This window comes from Suncus etruscus, chromosome 7 (assembly GCF_024139225.1).
Source record: "Suncus etruscus isolate mSunEtr1 chromosome 7, mSunEtr1.pri.cur, whole genome shotgun sequence".
NCBI classification, from domain to species: domain Eukaryota; kingdom Metazoa; phylum Chordata; class Mammalia; order Eulipotyphla; family Soricidae; genus Suncus; species Suncus etruscus.
The window spans coordinates 126001047-126023971 of record NC_064854.1 but is presented as its reverse complement, the minus strand read 5'-3'; the positions used below and the strand labels follow the sequence as shown (position 1 = coordinate 126023971).

Here is a 22925-nt window from a genome sequence, read left to right as displayed (position 1 = left end):
CAAAATCAATTTAGAAAAGAGAAAGAAAGGTCTTAAGGTTTGAAACAAAAGGATAAGTCAAATGAAGTCGTGTAAATAAGTGAAATATTCTCTTTGTGGGCATACCCAATTTACTTCTGGCTCTTTGCTCAGGAGTGGTGATGGGGGGATAAGCAGTGCTAGTGATTGAATCCAGGTCAGCGGCTTGAAAGGAAAGTGCCCTATCTTTCTAGACCTAAGGGAGAGTTTCAATTCCAAAATATTACACTCCCTTTAATATCTTATAGCTGTGTAGGGCATGGGTCAGTATTAAAATCTTTGGGAACATGCATTCATGCTGGGGGTGGGCTGTTTACCACTCAGTGGTACCCAGGAGGTGCTCCTGGGTTGGTGTTCAGGGGTTACTCCTGGCTAGTGCTGGGAATCATTTAAATACTGGAATGGGATCCTGGGTCTCCAGACTGAGAAGCTTACTCTCAAATTTTGTTAGCTATCATCTTAGTCATAAGTGAATTTTAAGTACAAAAAACTTCCTACAATAGGAAGACATTTTTCACTAGTTTAGCCCATTCAATCAAAAACAATTTTGAAAAGGAAACATCTCAAATTATTTTAGGATTTGTGGTTGGGTTTTTTGTTTTTTGATTTTTTTTTTGGGTCACACCTGGCAGTGCTCAGGGGTTACTCCTGGCTCCATGCTCAGAAATTGCTCCTGGCAGGCACGGGGGACCATATGGGACGCCGGGATTCGAACCGATGACCTTCTGCATGAAAGGCAAACGCCTTACCTCCATGCTATCTCTCCGGCCCCTTGTTTTTTGATTTTTTTGGTTTGGGGGCCACACCTGGCGGTGCTCAGGGATTATTCCTGGCTCTGCACTCAGAAATCACCCCTGGCATGCTCAAAAGACCATATGGGATGCTGGGACTTGAACCAGGATCCGTCCTGTGCTAGGCAAATGCTCTACCACTGTGCTATCTCTCCAGCCCCTATTTTAGGATTTGTGAGATCAGAATTATAGTCCAGCAGGTAGAACATTTATTTGCCTTGCATGCAGCTAACTCAGGGTGGATTCCCAAAACCCCATTGGGGTCCCCTGAGCCTGCCAGGAATAAGCTGGGCACTGCCTGACATAGCTCCCCCAAATAAAATATTGTGATTTATATAAAAATAAATAGAAAATACAATTATGAATATACCTTGAATTTTGTGATTGTGATATTACATATCATAAAAATACATATTTTAAATTAAAGTAAAGGTACACTTTGATTTCTTTTAAAGTTTAAAAAGTCAAGGGAGGTGTGCAGATCTTATTCTTCAGAATTAAGAAAATCAGGCAGAGTGGGGAGGGAAGAAGCCTGAGCCAGAAGGCAGGAGGGCATAGATTCTTTCTCTATTTGGGTTTTTTTGGTTTGGGATCTCATCTGGTGCTTTGGAGGTTCCCCTTTTGTGGTGCTTGGGGTGGCAGGAGGTTCCAGGGATGAAGCCAGGTCTTCTGCATACAGAGTATGAGGACATCTCTGCACTATCTCCTAGGCCTGGGAATTCCTGGATGCCCATAGCAGAAGCAGAAGCCTCCTGAGTAGAATGGAACTTTACATCATGCTGTGATTATCCATCAAGCTCTAGTTATATAGCTTGTTCCATTAAGTGTATGATTATCCATCAAGTTCCAACTAAATTGCCTTCTAAATAAGGATGACCACATCTATCCTACCTCTCTTCACTGAGAAGACTCCTCTTGATTCCAACGTCACCTCCTTCCTGACCAGATGGAGTTAGGGGAACATTCCTTTAGGTTTTAAGAGAAACACTACACTATGGCCAGAAAGATAGAACAGAGGTTAAGACATTTGCCTTATACACAGCAGTTCTGTTTCGATCCTTTGCATCACCTGTAACTCCCAGGCATAGCCAGAGGTCACTCCTGGGCACAAAGTCAAGAATAACCCCTAAACACAACTGGGTGTGCCCCAAACAATGCCCACCTAGCCTGTTGTTATTTCATTGTTGCTGTTGTTTGTTTGTAAGGAGTTTCACCAGAAGTGCACACTAGAGAGTGGTCGTAGGGGTCTATAGGGGTCTGTAGCTAAACATACAGAGCTCACACCCTGTTGCATTGAATAATTAAGAGGCCCTTTGGATGGGCTTGGATGGAGGTGGATGGTGATGGAGGCCTTTCTCCTCCAGCTCAGGACCACGTGGCTTCACCTTCTCTATCAGCCAGCAGGTCTGCAAGTTCAGGTGATCTCAGAGGGTAGAAAACTCATCCACAGACAGGCTTCAGGAATTATCAGCTATATTTGCCCTGGCCAACATGTGTGGCCTATAATCTTAAACCTATTTAAGCATGGTCTTGTCAGCTTGCCCTGCATCTAGCTTCTTTCAGCCATCTCTCCTCCAACCTCCATCCATCCAAAATTCTCTTTTGACCTTCAGGCCAAATCTTTTGAAATCTCCCCAAGACCCTTCCCAGAAATGGGAGGGTCTTTCTTGTAGAAAGCTTACACAAAGAATAGGGATAGGGTTACAACACCCTACTTTCTCATAACTTGATTGGCCGAGGCACATTATAAGTATCCCACTCCCACCTAAAGTAGATCAAGGGGCCAGAGATGAACCTGGGTTCAATCCCCGGCATCCCATATAGTCCCCCCTGCCTGCCAGGAACAATTTCTGAGCATAGAGCCAGGAATAACCCCTGAGTGCTGCTGAGTGTGGCCCCAAAACAAGCAAAAAAAAACCAAACAAAACCCCAAACTAGATGGAGTTATCCAGTTACCGAAATGGCTCCTGGATTGTTCAAATCTGTAAGTGCTCTTCTACTGGCCTGACAAAGTGCTCAAATACCTTGTTTTGAGCTTTATTACTCACTTTATTGCTCTCCTTAAGTAATCTCCTTAAGAAATATTTTTCCCAGAAAGATAGTACAGCTGGTAAGGCACACGCCTGGCATGCTTGGACTGGACCCAGGTCCCAACCCTACCACCCTATAATGGTCCACCACGCCCAGCAGCACTAATTCCTGACTGAAAAACTAGAAGTTAATTCTGAGCACCTCTGGGTGTGACCCCAAATTGGAAAGAAAATCAGTTCAGTCATTTGGGGGGGAGATGTTGTCCAGTTTGTGCTTTTTTTTTCACTCTTTATATGATTTTTTTAAGCTTATTAGTTTAATGCAGTCCCATTTGCTTATCTTTGCTTCCACCCATTTGATCACTGGTGGTTCGTCCTTGAAGATGCCTTCAGCTTCAACGTCATGGAGAGTTCTCCTTGTTTTTCTCTATGTACTGTGGCTTTATATCTAATATCAAGGTATTTAAGCCATTTTCATTTGACTCATGTACATGGTATTAAAACAATGTCTGAGTTTAGACACTCTGAACTCTTCATATGACTTTTAAGTAAGACTTTAAAATTCACCAAGGATGGGTGCTCAAAAGGAGAAGAGTGTGTGTGTGTGTGTGTGTGTTGGCCTCACCCTTCTATGATCATGTGCTACTCCCTATTTTTCAAGTTTTCAACATTTCAGATGTCGCTTTCTAGGTTAAAATGCACCAAGGATGGATGCTCAAAAGGAGAGGTGTGTGTGTGTGTGTGTGTGTGTGTGTGTGTGTGTGCTTTCCAAGTTAAATGCACCAAAGATAAACTATCAAAAGGAGTGGATTTTGTGTGTGTGTGTGTGTGTGTGTGTGTGTGTGTAAGCCTCTGCTTTCCAGGTTAAAATGCACCAAAGATAAACCCTCAAAAGGAGTGTGTTGTGTGGTGTGTGTGTGTGTTGGCCTCACCCTTCTATGATCAGGTGCTACTCCCTATCAGATATTGCTTTGCAAGTGACATACTCTTATTTTCTTATTTTCCTTTGTCCAATGATCCCCAAAAGGTCGCAGACAGTGATAAGCTTTGAGAGCCAAGGCCTGGGGTCCCCTTATTCCTCTCTTCTCCAAGACTGCAGCAGAAGATAAGAGACCTGACTCTGGTTCCCTCCTGGTCCCTTCCAGGCTGCTGGCTTACCTAAACTGAAACACACACACACACACACACAGACACACACAGACACACACAAATACACACACACACACAAGATAAGAGACCTGACTCTGGTTCTCTTCTGGTCTCTTCCAGACTGCTGGCTTACCTAAACTCACACACACACAGACACACACACACACAGACACACACACACACACACACACACACACACAGACACACACACACACACACACACAAGATAAGAGACCTGACTCTGGTTCTCTTTTGGTCTCTTCCAGACTGCTGGCTTACCTAAACTCACACACACACACACACACACACACACACACAAGATAAGAGACCTGACTCTGGTTCTCTTTTGGTCTCTTCCAGACTGCTGGCTTACCTAAACTCACACACACACACACACACACACACACACACACACACACACACACGATAAGAGACCTGACTCTGGTTCTCTTCTGGTCTCTTCCAGACTGCTGGCTTACCTAAACTCACACACACACAGACACACACACACACACACACACACAAGATAAGAGACCTGACTCTGGTTCTCTTCTGGTCTCTTCCAGACTGCTGGCTTACCTAAACTCACACACACACACACACACACACACACACACACACACACACAAGAGACCTGACTCTGGTTCTCTTCTGGTCTCTTCCAGACTGCTGGCTTACCTAAACTCACACACACACAGACACACACACACACACACACACACACACAAGATAAGAGACCTGACTCTGGTTCTCTTCTGGTCTCTTCCAGACTGCTGGCTTACCTAAACTCACACACACACACACACACACACACACACACACACACACACACACACACACACACACACACACACACCTTCCCCAGCAGCCTGGAGCCCGGCCCGGGTCTCGAACCCGCGGAGCTCCGGGCACCTGGGCCTCCCGGGGGTTGTGGGCGTGGCCGCGGCTGAAAGTGGGCGGGGCCGGAACCCTTGCGCCGCGGGACCCGGGCGCGGCGGAAGGCGCAGGCCGGCGGACGACCCGGAAGTGGGGCGGAAGTGGGCGTGTCCGCGCCACGGGGGACCCATTTCCGGGCGCACCGCTTCCGGCGCAGGCCCCGGCCGGGACCCAAGATGGAGGCGCAGGCGCCGAGCCGCGCGGGCCAGGAGATGAGCCTGGCGGCCCTGCGGCGCCACGACCCCTACATCACCAGCATCGCCGACCTCACGGGCCAGGTCGCCCTCTACACCTTCTGCCCCAAGGCCAACCAGTGGGTCAGTCGCCGGGACGGGGCCCGGGTGTGGGGGTCGGGCCTGGAGGGCTGCGTGGAGGCGGCGGGCCGAGGGGGGAGGGAGGGAGGGAGGGAAGAGCAGGGCGACGGGGAGCCATGGGGGGCAGGCCCAAGGGGAGGGAGAGCCCGAGCCCAGGCCTGGGGGTCCAGAGGGATGTAGGGGGGAGGCCTGGTTAGTCTAGGCCCATCGCACCCCTCTGAGCCCTGAACCCCAACTTCTGCCCCACCCACCGCTCGGCTGCAGGGCCAGAAGGAGAGACAGGCAGAGAGAGAGAGAGAGATGGGCAGTGGGTAGTGGCCAGTTGGGTACCATCTTTAGAGAGACAGAGACAGAGATACAGAAAGAGAGGGAGATGGGGCAGTGGATAGCGACCAGTTGGGTATCAGCTTGAAAGACAGAGGGGGGGAGAGAGAGATGGGCCAGTGGGTAGCGACCAGTTGGGTACCATCTTTAGGGAGAGAGAGACAGAGAGATACAGAAAGAGAGGGAGATGGGGCAGTGGGTAGTGACCAGTTGGGTTCCAGCTTGAGAGAGAAACAGAGATAGACAGAAAGAGAGGGAGATGGGGCACTGGGTAGTGACCAGTTGGGTTCCAGCTTGAGAGAGAAACAGAGATAAGGGAGGGAGATGGGGAAGTGGGTAGTGACCAATTGGGTTCCAGCTTGAACGAGAGAGAGAGAGAGAGAGAGAGAGAGAGAGAGAGAGAGGGGGGGGGGGGGAGGGAGAGGGAGAGGGAGAGGGAGAGGGAGATGGGGCAGTGAGTATCGACCAGTTGGGTACCATCTTGAGAGAGAGACAGAGGGAGATGGGGCAGTGGGTAGCAACCAGTTAGTTGGGTACCATTGAGAGAGAGAAGAGAGAGGCAGCTAGCTGGCCAGGAGTGCCAGGGGGTGAGTGGGAGAGAGAGACCGAGACGAGAGTGAAAGAGGGAGAGAAAGAAGAGAGAGCGAGAGAGTGCAGTGGGTAACAACTAGTTGGGCACCATCTTGAGAGAAACAAGGCAAACTCCCTACCTCTTGTGCCACCCCTCCAGCCCCATAATTAACGTGTTTTTAGGGGGGTTTTTTGTTTTGTTTTTTTTTTGTTTTGGGGTCACACCCAGCAGAGCTCAGGGGTTCCTCCTGGCTCTACGCTCAGAAATCGCTCCTGGCAGGCTCAGGGGACCCTATGGGATGCTGGGATTCAAACCACCGTCCTTCTGCATGCAACGCAAATGCCTTACCTCCATGCTATCTCTCCGGTCCCATAAGGAACAAGTGTTCTTTTTCTTTGATACAGTTGGTTACTAATTTCTATTTAGAAGGCAAGCAAGAAAAGCCCCTGAATATTTAGGAAGTAAAAGTTAGGAGATATTTAAGCTAAGGCTGGAAGAAGTCAAGATGATTAATTTTTTAAGTATCCAAGCTGGGGCCAGAGTTATCACGCAGCTCACCAACCTGAGTTCTATCCCTGCCATCCCATGGAGGCTGAGGCTGCAGGGAGTGATTCCTGAGTGCAAAGTCAGGAGTTAACTGTGCATCTCTGGGTGTGGCCTCAAAACAAAACAAAAGTATCCTAGGGTTGTTGCTTTGTTTAATGCCTGGCATCCCTTCCCACCCCACCCCTAGCCAGCAGCAATTCTTGAGTGCAGAGTGAGGACTAAGCCTTGACTACCACCGCTCCCCAATATATATATAAAATAAATTCAAATTCATATGGCTAACATTTAGAGGGTATTTTTGTTTGTTTAAGCAGGGGTCTCAAACTCAATTTACCTGGGGGCCGCAGGAGGCAAAGTCAGGGTAATCCTTAAGTGCAAAGTCAGTAGTAAGCCTTGATCATTGGGGGGTGTGACCCAAACAACTAAAACAAAACAAAACTAGGGCAGGGACACCAAATGTTGTACAGCGGGAGTTTGAGACCCCTGGTTTAAAGGATGTTTTCGAGCCACGCCCAGCAGTGCTCAAAGTTTACTCCTGGCTTTGCACTCAGATTATTCCTGGGCAGAGGTCAAGGAACCATTGAAGGGGGCCAAGGATGCAAAAGCCCTACCAACTGAATGGTCTCTCCAGCCCCCACACCTAAAATTTTCTGAGAGTTGATTCCATGAAGATATGATATATAAGTCCCATCTAGAGTGCTGTGCTTATTTGTTTCAGCATTGCTGCTTTGTTGAAAACCTAAATACACTCCATAATAGCTAGTGAAATGTAATGAGTTCGTATTTTAAGCTAAAATTTGAATTAAGTCTACAATAATTATACTAAGACAGATTATAGTTTCAACTATTATTTAGAATTTAAAAATGACAAACTAATTGCTACTAGTAGTAATTCTTAACTACAAATTTTGCTACACGTGAAAATGCATGAAAAAAGGAGCCAGAGCCATAGCACAGCTGGGTAGGCACTTGCCTTGCACGCGGCCAACCCAAGTTTGATCCCCGTCATCCTATATGATCTCCAGAACTTGCCAGGAGTCACCCCTAAGTGCCACCAGGTGTGGCCCAAAAACATACCAAAAAAAAAAAAAAAAAGAATTAAAAAAGAAGCTAGAGCAGTAACACAGTAAGTAGAGTGTCTGCCTCTCATGTGTCCAACGTAAGTTCTATCCCTGGCATCCCATATGGCCCCCCAGTACCGCCAGGAGTGATTCCTGAGTTGAGCGCCAAGAATAACCCCTGGTGTGGCCCAAAAAAAGAAAAAAAATTTTAAAAAGCCAGAGGTGTGACTCAGTGGTTAAAGTATGTTTGTCTTGCATTTTTGTGAAAGTCCAGAGTTCTTTCTATCCCTGAGATTGTTGAAAAGATACGTGCTGGGCCCAGAGAGATAGCACAGCGGCGTTTGCCTTGCAAGCAGCTGATCCAGGACCAAAGGTAGTTGGTTCGAATCCCGGTGTCCCATATGGTCCCCCGTGCCTGCCAGGAGCTATTTCTGAGCAGCCAGGAGTGACCCCTGAGCACCGCTGGGCGTGGCCCAAAAACCAAAAAAAAAAAAAAAAGAAAAGAAAAGATACGTGCTATAAAATCAGTGTGTTGGGGGCCATAAAATCAGTGTGTTGGGGGCCGGAGAGATAGCACTGTGGTAGGGCTTTTGCTGCTGGGAGTGGCACAAAAACAAAACAACAAAAGAAATCAGTGTGGCTACATGGCTGGATTGAACATAATATTTAGTTTATACATCAGTAGCAGAGAGGCTACAGGAAAAAAAGGAGAAGCACATGAGATTGAAGTGATAATATAAAGGGTAGGGTGCCTTGCACAATGCTGACCTAGGTTCCATCCCTGGCACCTCATATGGTTCTTGAGCCTTCCAGGAGTAGCCAAGGAAAAAAGAAACTTGTTTAGAGAGTAAGAGAAACTTTATTGTTTGTTTGTTTTTTGGGGTCACACCCAGCAGCGCTCAGGGGTTACTCCTAGCTCTGCACTCAGAAATCGCTCCTGGCAGGCTCGGGGGACCATATGGGGATGCCGGGATTCAAAACTCCATCCTTCTGCATGCACTGCAAACAGTCTACCTCCATGCTATCTCTCCGGCCAGGGAAGAAACATTTTGACAAAAATTTTAAAGCCATCAGCTGATCTTAAACATTCAGAAAAGCATTAAAGGTTTTGGGGCCAGACTGACAGGGCAATTCATTTGGGAAGGCGCTTTTGCCTTGTAAGCAGTCGACCAGGGTTCGATCCCCAGTTTTTCGGTATGATCCCCTGAGCACTACGATATGTGGGCCCAGAACAAAAAATAAAAACCATTAAGGTTTTTCTCCTCCTCTGTGACTTGGGGTTGGATTATGGAGAGGGGCTGAAAAAGCTTCACTGATTGGCTCTTTGTCCATTATAGGAGAAGACTGATATAGAAGGAACCTTATTTGTATATCGAAGGTAAGCAAAAAAAATTTTTTTTGGTAATTTTGAACAGTGTCGTAGAAAGTAGTATGGCCCTGTTGGACATTTGTCCTTAAAACCTTCCCACTTTCCCTTTCTATAGTTGTGACATGGAAACCAAGTTGAATTCCTGCTGAGCCTTCTTATGATTCATACTAAACAACTTAACGAACTCTTGGCTGGCTCAGTGGCAAAACATACTGGTCTTGCAAGCAGGAGGTCGCAAGTTCAAGACCAGTGTCACCCAGGAGCACTGAGGCCAGTCCTGTTGGCTCTGCTTTTCCCCAGGGGCACCCCTACAGTACAAGAGTATTTGATATCTGATGCCCCAGTTAAGTGTGTGCAAGCACCTCAACTAAAACATGCCACCCCTGACAAAACACTACCGCTAGCATGGGAACAAAGCAGCCGGGTTTGTGAGGTGAACACATGTCAGAGCTCTGCCATGAAAGCATGTGACTGGCAGACACGACAGCAAGAGCATGTGCTGGCCCCACAGCTAAATCCTATAACCCTCAGCAAGCACCACACCAAATATACAATTACCCCCGGATATAACCCCTCCTTGTGTCAGCAAGAAAGGAGACAGGAAGGGACGAAAAATACACAGAAGTAGAAATTATTTAAGATAGGAAACAGTGTCTATGAGTCCAAAGCAGGGCTGGGGAGGTAAAGAACCACAAAGGAGTAGTTCTTTATAAGACCCTCATAAAGAAGAAAGATGCCTGTCTCTTGCCTTCATGTAGCCAGCCCGGGTTTAGTCACTTGGGGTTCAGCCCCCTAAGTGATTCCTGAATGCAGAGCCAAGAGTAGCCCCTGAGCATTGCCAGGTATGGGCCCTCCACCAAAAAGCAGGGGGGTGGGGGGGAACAATTCCTTTCTGTTGCATTAAAATTTAAAAGTTAGTTGAGAAAGTAACGCACAGACTAGCTATAAATATTATGTCTGAGATGTTCTGCAGATTTGCGTTTATTGAATTAGAGACGACTTCTCCCTAACAAAGGTCTAGATAGCCAGGATGTGGGTATAGAAACTAGCATAGAAACTATTTGGCCTGCTGACTGCGCTATCACAGGTGATGGCCTCTGGACTCCTTGAGCCTGACCAGCTCCCAAGTAAATTCTAGGCTTTCTAAAATAACCTTAAAACTAAATATAAGGGCCCGGAGAAATAGCACAGCGGTGTTTGCCTTGCAAGCAGCCAATCCAGGACCAAAGGTGGTTGGTTCGAATCCCGGTGTCCCATATGGTCCCCCGTGCCTGCCAGGAGCTATTTCTGAGCAGACAGCCAGGAGTAACCCCTGAGCATCGCCGGGTGTGGCCCAAAAAAAAAAAAAGAAAAAAAAAAACTAAATATAAAACTAAAAACACAATATACCGTATTTTTCGTACCTGAGTGCAGGGGAGGAGAGCATCTAAAAACTATGTGCATCTTATAGAGCGAAAAATACAGGTTTCCTAGAGAGTAACATGGTCCCAGGATTCCAACTAGGATCCCTAACCGTCTTGCTCTCTCCCTGGCCATGTAAGTACATGCTTTTCACTTTCAGCCTTTCAAAGAATATGTTATTATCTTAACATGTGAATGGTGGATCAGACACCACAGCTCAGCAGGTTGGAACATAGTCATTGTGTTCAGAGATGCCTGGGTTTGATCTCTGATCCCTGGTCCCCATCCTGCTCCTTGCCTTTTCCCCCATCTCAGCATCACCAGGAGTTACCCCTGAGCATTGTGCTGACCTGGAAGCAGTTCCTGAGCACTGCTGTGTATGGCCCCACAGTAAAGCAAAAGGGGGTGGGGAGAGGGTATTGGTATTCAAATTGCTGCTTTTGTTTGGTTCTAGTTTGGGGACCACACCCAGCAGTGCCCTGGGCTCTGGTGTGACAAGCTTGCTCAGATTAGCCCAGATTTCTTGACTTCATTTTTAAAGTGCAAAGTGATCATTTCATCTGGTTCGTTCTTTTTCTGTGTTGTGGGTAGTAGTTGTTTCCTCTGCCCTCAGTATTGCTTGAGGCTTACTCTCAGCTCGCATTCTGGCAGGGCTCTGGTGCCAGAGATCAAAGCTGGGTGGCCATATACAAAGCAAGTACGGTACTACCCACTGTATTCTTGCCCCCCCCCCCCACTTTTCTTATATTCTTATGTACTGAGTTCATCTTCGGAGTCTCTCCATGTATGGTCATTACCAAGCCTATTGCCATACTTCCCTATTGGACCAGCACCCCTCTCTTGAATGTCTCTGCTGTGTGTTGTATTCCTTTTGGAGACCCAACTTGGGGTCTGTAATTCCTTTCTTTGACCTTATGGTTTCCTTTCCTCTCATAGTTTCTAAATTGAAAGTAATGTGAAAAATCTTATTGTGGGCAGAGTGGTAGTACAATGGCTAAGGTGTATTCTACCCAGGTTCAATCCCTTACACTGCATCTAGTTCGCAAAGCCTTGCCAGCCATGATCCCTGAGCACAGAGCACGAGTAAGCCCTGAACACCTTTGGGTATTGCCCAAAGCAAAAAATATATAACATTTTTTGTTAAATATTGTTAATTTTGATTGAAACTTTGAGGTCTTCATTAGCTATTTTTGTCTCTAACTCTTTGATGTTATCATTGTATTCTATCTTTATAATTACATTACAGTGCTTTGATATCATGACCCTAGCTCTTTATTCATGTTCTTGATTATTCCGTACTTTTGCTTTAAATATAAAAACCTGGGGCTGGAGCAGTAGCAGAGCAGGTAAGATGTTTGCCTTGCATGTGGTTGACCCAGGTTAAATCCCCGGGTTCAATCCCCAGCATCCCATATGGTCCCCTGAGCCTGCCACACGTGATTTCTGAGTGCAGAGCCAGAGTAACTCTGATAGCCGCTGGGTGTGGCCCAGAAACCAAAAATTCAATCAATCAATAATAGAAAAATAGAAAAACCTTCTTTACCTACTTTTTCACCTACTTTATTATTAATATAAATCTCTAGAAACGCATGTCCTATTAGAATCTTGATATTTACTAATACTTGGAAAGTGTCTTTTCCTGGCCATATTGATAAAAAGTAATGCAGATCCACTGATTTTAGAAAGTAAGAATTTTTGTATGGTGAATGACTCGATTGAATGAAATCAATGGCATGCTTGTACTGGTTCTGAGAGAGAGACCAGAGACACTTCCTTTGGGAAAGAGGAGAAGTGTTTTTTACCTTAGATGAAGGTACATCTAGATAAAGGATATCACTTTGCAAGTGGTATCTTTAAGTTTCAGGATAGATCCCTTTCAGAGATCATTGGACAGAAGAAAGCTAGACTTGGATTCAGAAAAACCTAATGCTACGTTTTGGTTCTATTGTTTAGCTGACTTTGGGCGCAAGTCTTAATCTTTCTGCCCTTGTTAGCTGGAAGAATTCTGACATTGTTTGTTCGCCAAGAAATAAATGATAAAGTATGAAGCAGTATACTTACATTTAAGTACACATGTAAGTATATATACATATATGTACTCCAAATGCCTATAGGTTCATGAACTGAACCTTCCGTTTTCTCCAAATATGGGCACCAAGGACATTTCTTTTCTTTTTTTTTTTTTGGTCTTTGGGTCACACCTGGCGGTGCTCAGGGGTTACTCCTGGTTGTCTGCTCAGAAATAGCTCCTGGCAGGCACGGGGGACATATGGGACACCGGGATTTGAACCAACCACTTTTGGTCCTGGATCGGCTGCTTGCAAGGCAAACGCCGCTGTGCTATCTCTCCGGGACCGGACATTTCTTATTGTAGAATTCAAGGCATTTTCTGTCCAGCTCAGGAGAACTTCGGAAAGACCTCTTTGGATCAAGAAGAAAATCACTGTGATAGCGGACAGTCATTACCATAGCCAATCCCATAATTTATTTAGAATAAATTTTTTTTTTTTTTGGTTTTTGGGCCACACCCATTTGACGCTCAGGGGTTACTCCTGGCTATGCGCTCAGAAATCACCCCTGGCTTGGGGAGACCATATGGGACACCGGGAGATCGAACTGCGGTCCGTCCGACGCTAGCGCTTGCAAGGCAGACACCTTACCTGTAGCGCCACCTTCCCGGCCCCTAGAATAAATATTTTAATGAAGAAAATGCTTATTGAGCATCTGTGTTTCTGTCTTGGAATACATCTAAATGAAAAATCAATCCTCCTTGCCTTGAGCTTGTGTCCTAATGGAGAAAGGCAGTAAATAGAGCGACTAATAATTGGATATAGACAAAAGAGGGGTGTTTTTTTCCTTTGTGGGGGGGGTCCACACTCAGCAGCACTCAGGGGTTACTCCTGGCTCTACACTCAGAAATCGCTCCTGGCAGGCATGGGGAACCATACGGGATGCCGGGATTCTAATCACTGATCTTCTGCGTGCAAGGCAAATGCCCTACCTCAAATGGATACTTCTTGGGCCCGGAGAGATAGCACAGTGGTGTTTGCCTTGCAAGCAGCCGATCCAGGACCTAAGGTGGTTGGTTCGAATCCCGGTGTCCCATATGGTCCCCCGTGCCTGCCAGGAGCTATTTCTGAGCAGACAGCCAGGAGTAACCCCTGAGCACCACCGGTGTGACCCAAAAAAACCAAAAAAAAAAAAAAAAAAAAAACGAAAATGGATAATTCTTGTCAGGGATGTAGCTTGGTCATGGACTATTTGCCTTGCATGTGGCTGGACGGAGTTTTTTGTTGTTGTTGTTTTGATTTGGGGGGGCCACACCTAGCAGTGCTCAGGCATTACTCTGACTCTGCTCAGAAATCGCTCCCCCAGCAGGCTGCGGGACCATATGGGAGTCAAGAGTCGAACCCAGGTTCGCCCTGGGTTGGCCATGTGCAAGGCAAACGCCCTACCACTGTGCTATCGCTCTGGCCTCTCGGTCCCTGGTACTGCATATGGTTTCCTGATCACCCTCGGGTCTGTGTGCCCCCCTCCCCCATTTCTTTCTTTGAGGATGGTTCTTGGGGTGGGAGTTGTAGCTCTGTGGCAGAATGCCGCTCATATACATAAGAAGCCCTGACCTCATTCCCAGAAAAAAAAAAAAGAATAAAGGCAAAAGGTTAGTGCTCAGTTAGGCCTCAGGGGGGGGGGGCGGGGGAGGGAGAGAGAAGGAGGGAGGACAGGGGGAGGGAGGGAGAGAGAGAATTAGATAAGCACTTGTTTGAGATGAAGTCGCTGTTGATAACATTGTCTAGGGTTCAGGGATCCCTAGGGCTTCCCTAGACTAGGGAGTTGTCTAGGGTGGATATCTTCTTCTCTTACTTGGTTTTACTTGATGGTGGGTTTGGGTCCAGGGGATCTGCAAGGAGGTGTGGCCACACTCATGGTGATATTCGGGGTTATTGGGGGTATTCCAGGTGGTGTTCAGGGGACTGTGTGTAGTGCTGGGGATCAAACCTAGGCCTCTTTCATGCTAAGCATGTGTTCCAACCCCTTGAGCTGTCTCTGGCCCCAGCAGAGATCTTCTTATAGAGGCAGGTTGCTAGAAAGAGTCAGAAGACTAGTATGACTGGAACTGTAGGATCAAGAAAAAGGGGCAAAGGAGATGAAGTCAATGGGGGGGCATATAACATAGGATCTGGGGGACCTTAGTTCATACTTCGTTCACCTCTGGAGAATGAAATCTAACAAAATTTGTGTTTCTAATGTCAAGCGCTAATAATACTGCATAGCAATATAGTAGATAGCATTTATGCCTATCAAACAATAACTTGGTTCTTTTTCTTCTGTTAAATCTAAGGTCAGCCTCACCGTACCACGGTTTTACCATTGTTAATCGACTCAATATGCACAATCTAGTTGAACCAGTGAATAAAGATTTGGAGTTTCAGCTTCATGAGCCGTTTCTTCTGTATAGAAATGCAAGCTGTGAGTATATTTGTTTTCAGTTCACCTAATGTAATTATAATTAAAATGAAGCGACCGCTTCTTTTATCACCACATTAATTTTTAAGTTACAGTTAAAAATATAGTCTATGCCAGTGGTTTTTCACTGCCAGTCTATGGATCAGTGGCAGTCCACATGTATAAAAATGTTGAAAAGCACTGTTCTATACTCTTGTGGTTATAAATGAGTTTCAGTAAGAAATTGTAAAAACTGCCTTTCCTTTATTGGGCTTTAATGCAGACTTATATATGGTTACTTCTTACATTATTTCCATTGACTCCTGTTATCCCATGAAATAGCATTGTTTTATATTTTTGTTTATTTAATGATAGTAAGCTTCTTCATTTCCTTTTTTGTTGTGTCACCAAATTATTAAATACTCATGGCCCCAAGCACCCTAACTTAACTTTGAGAAGCATGAAAAGGAAACAAATACAGATATGTCTTTCTACAAAGAACGTATTATCTTTGCCCTCGTGGTGGTATTTTTTAGACTACTGAGTTGAGTGTTCACTGGGTCTGAGCACTGGGCTAGCAGCGATCGCATGCAATAGTCGTGACCTATATGATAGTTAAGTCAGCCGACCCTCAATTGAGAGTGAGTTTCTGCTTCCTAGTCCAAGATCCATCTTGGGCATTTTTATGAGTTAGAAATGGATGCAGGGGACTGGAGAGATAGTAGATAGATAGTAGCAGATAGAGAGTTTGCTTTGCACACAGCTAAGTAACCCAGTTTCCATCCCCAGCATCCCATATGGTCCCTCGAGCACTGCCACAAGTAATTCCTGAGTGTAATGAGAGGAATCACCCCTAAGCATCACTGAGTGTGATCCTGAAACAAAAATAAATGAAGTGGATAGACATTATAAGCAAAAGCTCTCATGGTCCTTTCCAAAAGGGACCGGCAAGAGAGTGCAATGTGTATGTAGGACACTAATTTGCATGCAGGTGACTGGAGTTTGATCCCTGGCACTACATACGGTCCCCAGGCCTTGCTATGAACAAGCTCTCAGCACAACCAGATATGCTTCCCCTCCCCCTGAAAAACAGGAATATAAAAATTTCTGTTTAGTTCCTGTAGTTTATTATGGTTATTAAAGACCTGTGTGTTTGAAGACAGGCGATTTGTTTGGCATTAACTATAGGAATATCACAACTCGTATGACATTCAATGTGCCGTAGATATGTTGCTTCTAACTTAAAATATAAAAACACTGTATTTGAATTTTACTTGACTGAAAGGTAGTTGATTCTAGAAATTAATTTTCCATATATGGCCAACTTTTGAAGCTTGAAGCCCCAAATTTTTCTTTTGTTTTTGGTTTGGGGCCACACCCGTTGTTTCCCAAGGCTTACTCCTGGCTCTGTGCTCAGGAGTCACCAGTAGTAGGCCTTGAGAGGCTATTTGGAGTGCTGGGAATTCGACTCAGGTTGGCCATGTGTTAAAAAGGAAACTCCCTACCTGCTATACTATCACTCTGGCCCCAAATTCTTTTTATTTTTGTTTTTGGCACACGTCTGTCTGTGTTTAGGTCTTAACTCCTGGCTCTACACTCAGGGATCACACCTGGTGGTGCTCAGGGGACCATGTGATATGCTGGGGATTGAAGCCAGATCAGCTGCATGCAAGGCAAACCCCTTACTTTTTCTCCAGACCTGCAGATTATTATCCTTATTCTCATATTTTTGTTTGTCTGTTTTGATTTTGGGCCACACCCAGTGATGCTCAGGGGTTACTCCACGCTTTGCGCTCAGAAATTGCTCCTGGCTTGGGGGGACCATACATGACGCCAGGGGGATCGAACCGCAGTTTTTCCTAGGCTATCGAGAGCAAGGCAGACGCCCCTTGCGCTACTGCTGTGGCCCCTTATACTCACTTTTAAATACCACAGTGAAATAGAATGTCTCTTTTAATTGAACTACCCATACAATTATTCCTTGGAGATAGATTTTTATATATAGTGTCAATATTAGAAATATCAGTATTGGGGCCAGAGAGCTTGCGCTACAGGTAAGGTGTCTGCCTTGCAAGTGCTAGCGTAGGACGTGGTTTGATCCCCCAGCGTACCATATGGTCCCCCCAAACCAGGAGCGATTTCTGAGCGTATAGCCTGGAGTAACCCCTGAGCGTCAAACGGGTGTGGCCCAAAAACCGAAGGGGAAAAAAAAAGAAATATCAGTATTAAAATGCTTTTTAATGCTTGTAAGTTCAGGTGGTTTTATTTAACTAATATTAACAGAGTTCTGTCGCGTGGCTGGTCTCTTTGTGCTAATGCGCTGTTAAAGGACTTAGATCCAATTAGTTAAGTGAAAGTGGCTTAACACTCATTACCATTAGGGAACTTGATCTAGGTATTGTCCAAAGACATATAAGGCTTGCTTCTCAGAGCCAGCCCATGTTCTCTTTTGAATTTGTTCATTCTCTATGTTTTTGCTTGCTTTTTTCCTACTCCGGAGAAGCCTGCATTCTGTATTGAACGCATACTTTGTCTATTTTTTTCTCTTCACATCTAAGTCTCATTCAAGACAAATTCTTACTTCACAGAAGGAAGGGAGGGAGGATACAGCAGGTCGACACATGATCCCCTGAGTTCCCCAACCCCCGTGAGGAATCTTAGCACAGCTGGGTGTGCTTTCCACCATAAAAAATAATGAACGTTGGGGCCGGAGAGATAGCATGGAGGTAAGGCGTTTGCCTTGTATGCAGAAGGTCCGTGGTTCGAATCCTGGCATCCCATATGGTCCCCCACGCCTGCCAGGGGCGATTTCTGAGCGTAGAGCCAGGAGTAACCCCTGAGCACTGCCGGGTGTGACCCAAAAACCAAAAAATAAAATAAAATAAAATAATGAAAACTTTTAAGTTGTTGGAAAAATTATGAGGACTTAACTATTTTTCATCATAAGTCTGAAGTGCATTGTACTGCATTTGTTTCATAAGTGTAGATGACTGTGGAGTTGGATCAAAAACAGTTCAACAAGGGCCGGAGAGATAGCATGGAGGTAGGGCATTTGCCTTGCATGCATCCCATATAGTTCCCCTGAGCCTGCCAGGAGCGATTTCTGAGCGTAGAACCAGGAGGGACCCCTGAGCGCTGCCAGGTGTGACCCCAAAAAAAAAAGAAAGAAAACTGTTCAACAAGAGCTTGAAGAGGTTCCTTTGATTCAACTGAACTTAAACAAGTCATTTCACTCCTTGGTTAATTGGCCACTGAGTCTTCTAAGAGCCAGATAATTTGAGACAGACAGGAGAAAAGCCTGAGAACATCAAGAACACTGCTGTGGGGGTAGACTGGTAACCGGCTAGAAGAAGTGCTTGGAGGAAGTATTTCTTTTTTTTTTTTTTTTTGGTTTTTCAGGCCACACCTGTTAGATGCTCAGGGGTTACTCCTGGCTACGCGCTCAGAAATTGCCCCTGGCTTGGGGGGACCATATGGGACGCCGGGGGATCAAACCGTGGTCCTTTCCTTGGCTAGCACTTGCAAGGCAGACACCTTACCTCTAGCGCCACCTCGCCAGCCCCTGGAGGAAGTATTTCAAAGAACAGCTTTATCAGGGAGAGATGAGACAAGGCAACATAATTCTGAGACAGTAAAAATCCTCTCGGGGTGTGTTATGTTTTGTCTGCCAAGTCTTGAGAACAGAAAAAACGGTCTTGTCAGGTCAGCAAGCTATTGAGTTGTCTAGGGATTTGTTCTTTAAATTAAAAAGTTAATTAGTGTCTGGTTGTGTTTTCAGGTAATTATACCTGGTTCTGTAACTGGGTTGTTTGGGGGTTTTTTTGGTCATTTTCTTGTGGGAAATAATCACCAAGACGCCTAACCCATTTTACATAAGTTATGTCTTCAAATACATCTGTTTCCAGAGTTAATATAATACAAAGTTAAATCATACCTTTTTCTAGTTCTAATTTGGCGGCCATGCTGGCAGTGCTCAGGGGTCCAGATGCTCAGAAGTGGAGGGATACAGTGGGAGTTTTCCACTTGAGATCAAACCCAGAGCTCTTGCATGTTTTGTCCGAAGCACATGCTCTAGCTTACTGACCTATCTCCTCAGTCCAGTTCCATGTTAATTTTTCTTCTTCTTTTTTTTTTTTTTTGGTTTTTGGGCCACACCCCATAACGCTCAGGGGTTACTCCTGGCTATGTGCTCAGAAGTTGCTCCTGGCTTGGGGGACCATATGGGATACCGGGGGATCGAACCACAGTCCGTCCAAGGCTAGCGCAGGCAAGGCAGGCACCTTACCTTTAGCGCCACCGCCCAGCCCCTTCATTTTTTCTTTATACAAGATACCCTTCAAGAAAAGGCAAAATCTGGGGCCAACCCAAATTCAATCCCCAGCATCCCGTATGGTTCCCAAGCCTGTTTGGAGCAATTTCTGAGCGCAGAAATTATATAATATATATTTCTCTTCTCACAGGGCTTTTTTTTTTTTTTTTTTTTTTTTTTTTGGTGGATTTTGGGTCACACCCGGCAGTGCTCAGGGGTTACTCCTGGCTCCATGCTCAGAAATTGCTCCTGGCAGGCACGGGGGACCATATGGGACGCCGGGATTCGAACCGATGACCTCTTGCATGAAAGGCAAACGCCTTACCTCCATGCTATCTCTCCAGCCCCTCTCACAGGGCTTTTAACAGCCACAAGACCCCACTGGGGCTGCGTCAAAGATTAGAGAAATTACAAATTCTGTAGTGATGGAGCAAAAAGTGATGCTTTTATCACCTTGTCTCTGATTCCCGACTAAAAGCCCCAGAGAAGTTAAAAACCACGTTATTAGTCCACGCTCTAGAGCCCTAGTACCTGAATTTATTACAATCTAAACAAACAAAAATTTTACTCAGCACTCCCACAGAAATCAATGCTTACGGGGGCAAAGAGAAAGCACCCCCCCCTACAGCTGCTTCTTGAACTCTACCACCCCCTCCTCTTTGGGAAATGCCCTTATTGCTATCCAAAAGAATTCTCTGACGATGACTGTCTTATACATCAGTGCCATCACTTCAAGCAGCCATTGACCACATGTGATTCGTTCATTTCCTCCGGAATCTTGCGTAACCAGGGATATTTTTCTGAGCTTATTTTAATTCAAACAACCTGAATGTAAATAGTCACTTTTAAGACACTAAGGCTATTGAGCATGACTCCAAGCTCAGATGCCCCTTTTGTCAAGCCCTTATTTGAATTGAACAACCACTTATTATGCTTTGGATTTGGGTGGGGGTTTTTTGTTTGTTTTGTTTTGTTTTTTGCCTTCCAGGTAGTCATTTCTCTTTAAAATTTGTAAATATCCCTGGGGGTGGTTTTATTATGATAATATCTTTTTGGCATGGAATTTAGTTTTCAGACAAAAATTCTGTTCTATGCTTTGTCATTTTAGCAGCTATAACCTAGGGCAAGTCACTTAAACTAATTGCTTACGGTAAAAGAGCTTCAGGGGTTTGGAGAGATCCTACAGCAGGTAGGATGCTTGCCTTGCACGACCAACCCAGGGTCGATCCCTGGCACCCCTGTTGGTTTTGGGGTTTTGTTTTGTTGAAAACTACTGTTTTCCACAGTAGAATCTGATGACAGTTATACCAACAATGAATGACTGTTCCTTTCTCACCACATCCTTACATTGCTGTTATTGAGATTAGAAGACCAAAGAGTTGATGGAGGAGAAATTAATTTACTTTTTGAGCAGGGGATTTTGATCCACACCAGACAGTGTTCAAGATCGGATCCTGGCTGTGTCCTGAGGTGTTGCACCTGAAAAAAGGCATTTTACAACAAAAGCAGACCCTGACTAAAGGAGCTTCCAAAGTACAGGATGGTGCAATAGTCAGGGAACTACTCAGCACTTAAAATTTGTTTTGCTGGGCCGGGAGAGATAGCACAGCGGCGTTTGCCTTGCAAGCAGCCGATCCAGGACCTAAGGTGGTTGGTTCGAATCCCAGTGTCCCATATGGTCCCCCGTGCCTGCCAGGAGCTATTTCTGAGCAGACAGCCAGGAGGAACCCCTGAGCACCGCCGGGTGTGGCCCAAAACCAAAAAAAAAAAAAAAATTGTTTTGCTTTTTTTTTTTTTTTTTTTTTGGTCACACCTGGAGGTACTCGGGCTTTCTTCTGGTTCTCTGCTTAGGAATCACTTCTGGCAATGCTCAGGAGACCTTCTGGGGATTGAGCCCAGGTCAGCTACGTGCAAATCGAGTGCCTTACCAACTGTACTGTCCCTCCAGCCCTGCAGTTAAGCATGCTTTGTTGTTTCAGTTTGGTTTTGGTTTTTGGGTCACAACGGCAGCGCTCAGGGTTACTCCTGGCTCTACGCTCAGAAATCACTCCTGGTAGGCTCGGGGACCATATGGGATGCCGAGATTTAAACCTCTGACTTTCTTGTATGCAAGGCAAATAAATGCCTTACCTTCATGCTATCTCTCTGGCCCCTCAGTTTGGTTTTGGGGGGAATTGGGGAAGAAGTTGTTCGCTTAGTTTTGGGTTTTTTGGGCTATAACTGTCAGTGCTCAGGGCTGGCTAACACCTGGCAGGACATGGGGTCTATGTATGGTGCCGGGGATTGAATCCCGGGTGGCTGTTTGCAAGGCAAGCACTGTGCCCATTATACTATTTTTTCTGGTCTCCAATTGTTTAATTTAGATGTGTCTTAATTAGTAAGCAGTTCTCCTGCTTACTAAGCACATTAATAGGTACCATACCATTTCCCTTCAGAATACTGTATTTTTTTTTTTTTTTTTTTTGTTTTTGGGCCACACCCGTTTGACGCTCAGGGGTTACTCCTGGCTATGTGCTCAGAAATCGCCCCTGGCTTGGGGGGACCATATGGGACACCGGGGGATCGAACCGCGGTCCGTTCCTTGGTAGCGCTTACAAGGCAGACACCTTATCTCCAGCGCCACCTTCCCGGCCCAGAATACTGTATTTTTAAGGCGGGGGTCTCAAACTTGCGGCCCTCCGTACAACATTTTGTGGCCCTGCCCTAGAGGAATCTTTTTTGTTTTGTTTTGTTTTAGTTGTTTGGGTCACACCCCCCAATGTTCAAGGCTTACTACTGACTTTGCACTCAAGGATCGCCCCGACTTTGCCTCCTGCGGCCTGCAGGTAAATTGAGTTTGAGACCCCTGTTTTAAGGAGTTCCCATTTTTTTATTTTAGTCCTTAGCACTGTTACTTTTTTTTTTTTTTTTTTTTGGTGTTTGGGTCACACCTGGCAGCGTTCAGGGATTACTCTTGGCTCTATGCTCAGAAATCGCTCCTGGTAGGCTCAGGGGACCATATGGGATACCGGGATTCGAACCACCGTCCTTTTGCATGCAAGGCAAATGGTCTACCTTCATGCTATCTCTCCAGCCCCACTGTTACAATTTTTGGTTTGCGGTTTTTGTTTTGGGGACCTACCTGGGTGGTGTTCAGGACTTAGTCCTGGCAAGTTTGGGGCTCCATATAGGATGCTGGTGATTGAGCCCAAGTGAGCTGCATGCAAGACAAATATCCTAGCTGTTATATTTACTATCCAAGCCTGAGAATTGTTATATTTTCTGAGAAAATTATAAGCAGTACGCATTAAAATTTTGTTTGCAAGGGCCAGAGTGATAGCAAAGCGCGCTAGGTTGTTTTTCTTGCACTCGGCCTACCCAGACAGACTTGGGTTCAATCTCCGGCATCCCGTAGGGTCCCCCAAGCCTGCCAGGAGCAATTTCTGAGCGCAGAGCCAGGAATATCCCCTGCCAAGTGTGACCCAAAAACCAAATAATAATAATAATAATAATAATAATAATAATAATAATAATAATAATAAATTATTTTAAATTTTTTTGATTTTAAGCTCTACCTTTCAGAAGTCAAAATTAATTATTAATGAAATCTACTGTATTAAGCCCATGGGCATACGTATTTATTATTCTAACAGTTCTATGGTACCCTCCATTCTGGAGTTG

The 22925-nt window shown here is 45.5% G+C and overlaps 1 protein-coding gene across 1 annotated transcript in view; it reads left to right on the top strand.

The window, feature by feature from the left end:
* Nucleotides 1–5097: 5097 nt before the first annotated feature.
* Nucleotides 5098–22925, top strand: part of DCP1A (decapping mRNA 1A) — a 43758-nt gene continuing 25930 nt past the window's right edge. Inside the window, exons 1-3 of the mRNA XM_049776192.1 lie at nt 5098–5241; nt 9078–9118; nt 14853–14980. Of these exons, the coding sequence (XP_049632149.1) occupies nt 5101–5241; nt 9078–9118; nt 14853–14980 (310 nt within the window). The 5' untranslated portion in view covers nt 5098–5100. The remainder of the gene's footprint in view (nt 5242–9077; nt 9119–14852; nt 14981–22925) is intronic.